General features: G+C 43.1%; 1 protein-coding gene across 1 annotated transcript; it reads right to left on the bottom strand.

The window, feature by feature from the left end:
- Positions 1–6,826: 6,826 nt before the first annotated feature.
- On the bottom strand, positions 6,827–7,491 carry LOC145390576 (uncharacterized). The gene is made up of 2 exons (XM_080265390.1): positions 7,330–7,491; positions 6,827–7,093 (listed from the first exon to the last, which is right to left on the bottom strand). The coding sequence occupies exons 1-2, from the start codon at positions 7,489–7,491 to the stop codon at positions 6,827–6,829; spliced, it is 429 nt and encodes a 142-aa protein (XP_080121516.1).
- Positions 7,492–8,416: the final 925 nt, after the last annotated feature.

The following is an 8,416-nucleotide window of genomic DNA, read 5'->3' as shown; positions in this document are numbered from 1 at the left end:
ACTAAATAGCATAATTTGCACAGGTAATCTACCTACCAATGTGCCTGAATTAAAACAACAGCAGTGAAAAGCTGACCAAACCATTCCAGTTGCATGTGAGTGCAGCATCCACAGCTGGAGGGAGGAGCTCCTTACAAGTCTCTCAACTCTCCACACTGAAAAATCTAGGGTCATAATACAGAAAGTGGGGAGACACTCACACAGCTCAAATGAGGATCTGCACCTCAGCTGTTGGCAATGTATTTTCCCGCCATCACTGAGATGTATGTCATGGATACATCAAGGTGCTAATATTAGTAGTACAATATATTAGCACAGAATATACACTCCTGAAATTAACTAAAGTTGTGTGGGTGATCTCCCCCATGTGGAAGAGCTGTGCTAAGGGACCCACACAAACACTTGTCCTGAGACAGGTAGGATGCCAGCATGTCAGAACCGCCAAACAGAACAACATGAATGTCAGGTGTCTACAAAAACAAAACACCTGACATCAGGGGATCCAAAAATAAACCAAAAACATCATGGGCATCACTGTACAAGCAGCAACAAACTGCCAGTGGACAATGTCACCCAAGAACAACCACAGAATCCTAACCCAACTAAACTACAACTCAGCTCAACTAAGACATGAAACAGGATGCGAGAGCCAGCTCTGCAACCAAAACATGGTCCCTCTGGGTTCAAGTAGCTAGAGGGAGGGAAAACACCACAATAAGCACACTGGAGAGGAGGGGGGCACCTGAATGCTCCCAGAATACATGCCCCACAACCCCTGGGCTACTGGAGGAGCAAACATCTAGACATCAGCATGAAAAAGCATGTGGATCAAAGAGGATTGCGTGCCCCACCACTCGACATGGAAGATTTGCCGTCATCAGGCAGGAGAACCGAGACCTGAATGGGCCAAACACATCCTGTGCCAACAAGAACAGAACACAAGTGACCAGAGAAAGTGCTCAGAAAACACCACACTGATCCTAGACCACCACCACCATATTGCAGGACCAACACCACAAGGCAACACAGCACAAACATGGACAACCTTTGAGAACACTCTAAACAATGATGGGAAACAAAACAAAGGACAGAGGAAAAGCAAGATCAGGGAAACAAAACAGATCACTGAGATCCAGGGAATGAACAGAAGAAATAAGACAAAAAAGGAGAAAAAGGAAGAGAGAAAAAGACAAAGGTCACATGGGTCAAGCAGTAAAGAGAGGAAGAGCACAAAGAAGACCCCACAAAAAAGAAAATTCTGATGAAAAAAACAACTTGCACCATGTCCACAATGCTAACAAGGCTCTGGGGGAGAGGGGAAGAAAAATTAGTGACATACAGGGTAACAATACATAACAGACCACATAAAAAAAAAGTCTAACAGGTAGGCTTTAGGGAAAGTGCTCGGAAAAAGAACGACGTCACCAGCTAGCAATGTGCATGCACCAGGAGTCAAGTCACCACCTGGAGCTCTCTGATCACTGCTGAGAATCGGGAGGTTCATGGAATTGGTGCTCTTGCTGATCTCTTCCCTTTTTTTTCTCTTCCAAGTGAATTATGGTACCTGCAACCATGGGGATGGCTGGGGAAGGGTGGTAATTATTAGGGCACTACAGTCTGATGAGCTTACCTATCAGGTTTTTGTTGCAGGAATTAATAAGTATATACAGCACTTTTCAAATGTGAGCTAACCTTAATATATTTCATTTATTTCATTAGGTATTGGGGGAAACTGACAGCATACAGAAAATTTGGGGTTTGATGTAAAATAATATAAATTTAACAAATGAAATACATAATTGCATACCTGTTCTGTTTCACAGATGTCTTCATAACTCACACAGCTACAGTGTTACATATACTTGTGCATAATAAATATAAATCAGCTGATATAGTTGACTTTTTGCCACAATCTCATAGCTCAGACACCATGAGACACCCTGAATATACGGTTTGTCTTTATCCCTACATCATGCACAAGCAGTGGACGGTTATGAATCTGCATCAACACAACCAAGAATCAAGGAGATAGGTGTCACTACCAAAAATAAATCAATAAATACAATAAATAAATAAATAAGGGCCCTATACTATGGTCACTTACTTGAGGCATAACTTTATCATCTCTCCATCTTGAATCCTGGGCAGGTATAAGAGATTACGAAAACACTTAAATATGATGCCAGTCATGAAGAAGTGCGATGGTAAGGATGCAGAGCCACAAAAGTGTCCTATTCTGCTACTTACCTAGGTGAAATAAACTGCTGAATGAGGATGAAAGTCTCCACCACCATGCTAAAGTAAATCATCTATAATTGGAAGAACAGCACTACATGACAGACACCCTGGGTCATATCCCTGTCAGTTAAGAAAGCTCCCTGACACCTTTTCCTGCTCCCTGACACCTTTTCCTGCCCTCTAACACCTTTTCCTGCCCCCTAACACCTTTTCCTGCCCCCCTAACACCTTTTCCTTCCCCCTAACACCTTTTCCTTCCCCCTAACACCTTTTCCTTCCCCCTAACACCTTTTCCTGCCCCCTAACACCTTTTCCTGCCCCCTAACACCTTTTCCTGCTCCCTAGCACCTTTTCCTGCCCCCTAGCACCTTTTCCTGCCCCCTAACACCTTTTCCTTCCCCCTAACACCTTTTCCTGCCTCTTAACACCTTTTCCTGCCTCTTAACACCTTTTCCTGCTCTCTAACACCTTTTCCTGCCTCTTAACACCTTTTCCTGCCCCCTAACACCTTTTCCTGCTCTCTAACACCTTTTCCTAAGCAATTTATTTTGCTTGTTACACCTTACTCCCCTATTCTGTTTTATATTAGTCCTTCCAATATCACCACACTTGGCATAAATAACATGCAAAAAGGATATCAACCTGCTGTATCCCAAAATAAACCACTAAGGAAGAGGTGCTAGGGAGCTTCCTCACCCAGCAAGAATATGGACCAGAGTCATCCCTAGCTGACACGGGAGGCTTCATTGCACCTCTCTCTCTTTCTCTCTCTCTCTCTCTCTCACTCTATTACACCTTAACATTCTCTACTACAGTAGTTATTTTGCTTCATTATAAAAAGATTTGTCACTAACATGCAGGAGGATATTCAGGTATAATGTGCAGAAAATATCACTATGGAAGAGAGAGAGAGAGAGAGAGAGAGAGAGAGAGAGAGAGAGAGAGAGAGAAAGAGAAAGACAGAGAGAGAGAGCAATAAACTGTCAAAATACCTCCATCCACAAAATTCCAACTGAGGCATTCAAACACAAAGGGATTAAAAAAGAAAAAAAAAAACAATACTCATTTTACTCTAACTTGGCAAACACTGGCAACAATAAATTAACAATAAATTAAACGATGCTAGTAACACAGAAGTACAGTATTATGGAAAGGATGTAGAGCCGTGGCATTGTTTTTTTCCTTGGCGACTACTCAAAGAAACCACAAAAGGCCAAAACTCTGGGGCAAGGTAAGGTAAAAGGACTATCCCAGCCTTTCAATATACCTCCATTCACAGTTCCCGGCCTTCCCCCACATCACCTGAGCCTCAAGGACTGGCATAAGGATATGGATTTGGTGTCTGTTCAGTCGTCGGTTTCTGTTCCATGACAATTTACTTTTAGGGTTTGGTGTATCTTCTCTTGATCCAGCACTGCATCTGTGTGGGGAAAGATGGTGGTGGTGGTGGTGGTGGTGGTGGTGGTGGGGGTGGTGGTGGTGGTGGTGGTGCTGGTGGTAGTTGTGGTGGTACTGATGATTGTGGCAGTGAAGGCATAGCTAATAATGGTTGGGAGTGGTAGTTGTGGTGCTGATGGTGCTTGTGGTAGAGACAGCTGTGGTACTGAAGATGTATTGGAGGTGGTGGTTGTTGTGGTAGGTACGGCAGCGATATTAGTTGTGTTGGTGGTAGATATAGTGGAAGTGGTGGTGACTGTGGTGATGGTGGTGGCAGTGGTAGTGATGGTTGAGCAGTGGAAACAGTGGGGATGGTTGTGGTGGTAGTTGTTGTGGTGGTGGTGGGAATGTGGTTATGGTGGTAGATATCACTCACAAACCTGCTTCAACTAGACCTAAGCACAGGCCTCTGGTGGTGAAGGGGATATTGAAGGCTGTTCCTAACATCCCTAGTTTGGAAAGTCTCTTCACGGCTACATAAAGTTATCTAGAGGTAATAATAATAATAATAATAATAAAGGGACAGCTACATAAAGTTATCAAGGTATTAATAATAATAATAATAATAATAATACTCTACTACAAGGACTACCTGATACTACTACTACTAACAATAATAATAATGAACTGAAAGAATTAACACAATGGACTGCACTTCTTTCACCCTAATTCTGAGAAAATTTAATCCTTCTACAGCTTATAACCCACAGACTGATGGCAGAAAAAGAATACTACAGCTCATCGTCCTTTCCTCAGCACTTCTTGACTAGCACCAATGAGCACTGAGAGGCGTCAATTTTAGGACACATAAAGGTGGAAAGAGAATAATTATTTACCTGTTCCTGTGAGACAAAGAGAAGCCATGAGTGTAGCCTTCCTATCTCTACTGGGGCACCCACATTCCTTATTCACCTCCTCCAGAATCTTCACCTGCATCAACATTAGCTCCCTCCTTCACCTACGATTCTTCTCTGTGGGTTTGTTTTTTTATTCTGATGTTCTGGTTCCTCCTCCCCTCCATCCCACTCTGACTCTTGCCTTACTTGAACTCAAAGAAATTTTCAGTCACTTCTCCATCACCTATAACCTATGTATCATCTTCAAATCCTTGCTCATATTGGAAGACTTCTCCATCTTTTCTCATTTTGCTGTTGTTCATTGTGGCTTTCCTATGGACTAAACTCTTTTGTTCCTTTGATTTCCTCATATCTCAGCAACAGAAAAATAAAAGTAGATGATGTATATTCCAATTTCCACTCAATTAACGCCGGCGTGCTGCAGGGATCAGTTCTGGCGCCAATCCTGTTCTTCATTCATATTAATGATCTCTTATCTGTCACCCACAATCCCATCCATTCATATGCAGATGACTCAACACTTCATAGTTCATTCACACTCAGACATCCATTTACAAAGTCTGATATCTCTAACTCTCAACTCAGTACAGCCATCTCTTTAAATCAAGACTTATCTATGATCAGTGAATGGGGACAAAATAATCTTGTCTCATTTAATGCTTGTAAAACTAAATGTATACAATTTACTAACAGTCAGATATTGCCAGAATCATATATTACCTTCAATGCTACAAATATTCCCATTTCCAAAAGTATTGAAATTCTCAGCTTCTCGCTTAACATTGCTCTCAGCTGGACCTCTCATGTCAGATCACTTGCTAAAACCGCCTCAAAGAAACTTGGATTATTGTACATAGTCCGTAACTTCTTCACTGACGAGCAGTTAGCTATAATTTATAAGAGTCACGTGCGCTCTCAGCTTCAATACTGCTCACCCTTGTGGAATGGATGTGAAGAGGTTGCATTAAAACTAGACAAAATTCAGAACAAAGCTGTTAGAATTATTAACAACCCTGCCATTACAAATAAACTACCTCCCCTACAAGTAAGAAGGAATGTTGCCTCAATTGTGTTATTTTACAGATATTTTTATAACAAATGCTCAGACAAAGTTACGTCTATGGTGCCACCTCTCCATGCCTTCCATCGTGCTACCCGGGCATCTGGTAGCGCTCATGACTGGAATGTCACTCAGCCATATCGCAGAACTTCTGCCTATCAGAATTCTTTCATTCCCCGAACTGCATCTCTCTGAAACTCGCTTCCCCAGAGTTGTGTCCCTCCAAACTTCAACCCACAGCTGTTCAAGTCTGAACAGAGGACATCAGTAATCTGGTGCGTGGATTTTTTTTTTTTATTCATTTGTTTTTACTTCCTGTTCTGTTATTTATGGAAAAAAAAAAAAAAAAAAAAAAATCTGTGGATTAGCTGCTCCTCACACCCCATCCCATTCTCACCCTTGCTTTCCTTAGGCTCAGCAGAACTTCCAGTCATTCCTCCATCATTAATAACCAGCAATTCATTCTCATATTATTTGTTCTATGACTGCAGATGCACCAATGCTGTCTTATATTCAATTCTCTAAACTAACCCCTTCCTTCCACTCCATCTCACCCCTATCCTCTCTTTCCTTTAAATCAGTAACAGTTTTAATAGCCTCTTTAACAGTATCACTTATAACTAGCCTATCAACCCCACATCTTTATGGTGTGGTGATGTTTGGGTAGATAATATGAAGTGTGGTGTTCATGTGGTTGTATGGTGTGTGGTGTCTGTGTGTATGTGAGGTGTGTTTGTGTGTAATGTACTATCAGTAGTTTGTGTAGTTGCATCAGGGTACGTGGCCACCTACGAATGCAGTCAGAGGTCTAGGTGAGTATAAAACAAATGACAGTGGGATGTGCATGTAGAGTGAGACTGGAGTGTGGGTGGAGGTTATGACAGTGGTAATAGGGTCTGTGTTTGGTGTGGTGGTGGTGGTGGTGGAAGGGTCTGTCTGGTATGCTGGTGGTGGTATTATGATGGTGTGGTGGTGGTATGAAGGTGTCTTATGTTGTGCTGGTGATGGTGTTAGGGTGTATGCTTGGTGTGGAGGTGTGTGTGTGGTGTCTGGGTGCATCTGAGGTATGGTGGTGTGGAAAGTGATGTCAAAGTGCATCTGAAATATGGTTATGTAATGCTTAAGTGTTTTTCAGGCGTGGTATTGGTGTGTGTGGTCTGCTGGTGTGTAAAGTTAAGGTGCCTATGGTGTGTGTGGTGTTTGAATGTTTGTGTGTATGGTTGCTGGGTGTATCCTAAGCTGTGTGAGTGGTAAAACAATGTGATTTTTTTGTAGTACGGCAATGGGGTGAAGTGGTGTCTGGGTGTGAGGAGTGGGGGTGGGGTGTGTGGATGGAGTGACGTGGGAGTGTGACGGTGGTGTTGGAGTGGTGTGAGGGTGAGAAGGTTGAGTGAGAGCTTCCTTGTTCTTTAGGCTCAGCCAGCTTCCTCTTCCGCACTGCATATCTTCTCATCCTGACACGAAGTTCCTTGTCCCTTCGCTTGCTGAACCAACTCTTAACCTGTTGAAAGACCAAGGGTGAAGTTAACTCTATGACTGCAAACAGGTTGGCATGGAATGAAGAAGATGGATTAGAAATACATCCAGAAGGGTGGCTTGCGAAGGAATGATATGGTTGAGGAGTAACGTGCAAATCAGGAGGTTGGGAAGGAATGATGAACTCAGATGAGGGAAGGATGTGTTTGGACGGAATGAGGGGTATGACCGAGAAATACAAATACGATGAAGAATCCTTACCTGCTCCTCTGAGATGCCAAGGGTCCTCCCCAACACTGCATATCTGTTGCTGTGTTTGTGGATACCCTGCTGAAAGTTCGATTCCAATGTTGCTATCTGGTGGTCGCTGAGGGCATTACTACTACTATTATTACTGCTACTACTACTACCACCCACTGCCATCTGGTGTTTACTATTACTGCTACTACTACTACTGCTACTACTACTACTATCACCACCATTCGCCATCTTCTTGACCACAGCAAGCCATGATTTATTTTTGCTGGTGTCTTCTTCCTGGAAAAAATAAAAGTATCCGTAGAATAAAAGCAGCTGTGCCTCTCTCTCTCTCTCTCTCTCTCTCAATGTGTGTGTGTAAATTTGCAAGTCACCCTGCTGGTACACCTTGGTGGACAGGTGGGTGGGCTGATGGGAGGATGGGTGGGGTTGGTTGGTGTCTGGGTGGGTGGATGATCAGAGTGTGTAGGTGGGTGGGTGAGGAGTGGGTGGATGAGTGGATATGTGGCTTTGTGGGTGGGTGAGGGATGGGTGGGCTGTGTGGGTGCGTGAGGGGTGGTGGGCTGGGTGGGTACAGTACATGAGTGGGTGGATGGAGGAATCAGGTCAACTGGGAAACAGGTCTATGCTTTGAATAGGTCAATAGGAAAAGGGGTTCATAGAGGAGAGAGAGAAAGAGAGAGATAGAGAGAATGGGTCCAATTGAGGATTCGGCATTTCCTCATGGGGAGAATAGGTCCATGGAGGGAAAATAGGTCCATGGAGGGAAAATAGGTCCATGGAGGGAAAATAGGAGGGAAAATATGTCCATGGAGGGAAAATAGGTCCATGGAGGGAAAATAGGAGGGAAAATATGTCCATGGAGGGAAAATAGGTCCATGGAGGAAAAATTGGTCCATGGAGGAAAAATTGGTCCATGGAGGGGAAAATAGGTAGAACGAAAAATATCATCATCATCATCATCATCACCATCATCATTATTATCATCACCATCATCATCATTATCACCACCATCATCATTATCATCATTATCACCATCCTCATTATCATCATCATCATCATCATCATCATCACCACCATCATCATCACC

The sequence above is a fragment of the Coenobita brevimanus genome, chromosome 15 (genome assembly GCF_032717465.1).
Source record: "Coenobita brevimanus isolate Jiangsu-jjx chromosome 15, ASM3271746v2, whole genome shotgun sequence".
Classification (NCBI taxonomy): domain Eukaryota; kingdom Metazoa; phylum Arthropoda; class Malacostraca; order Decapoda; family Coenobitidae; genus Coenobita; species Coenobita brevimanus.
The sequence above is the reverse complement of the archived record's forward strand: the minus strand, read 5'-3'. Positions and strand labels throughout refer to the sequence as shown.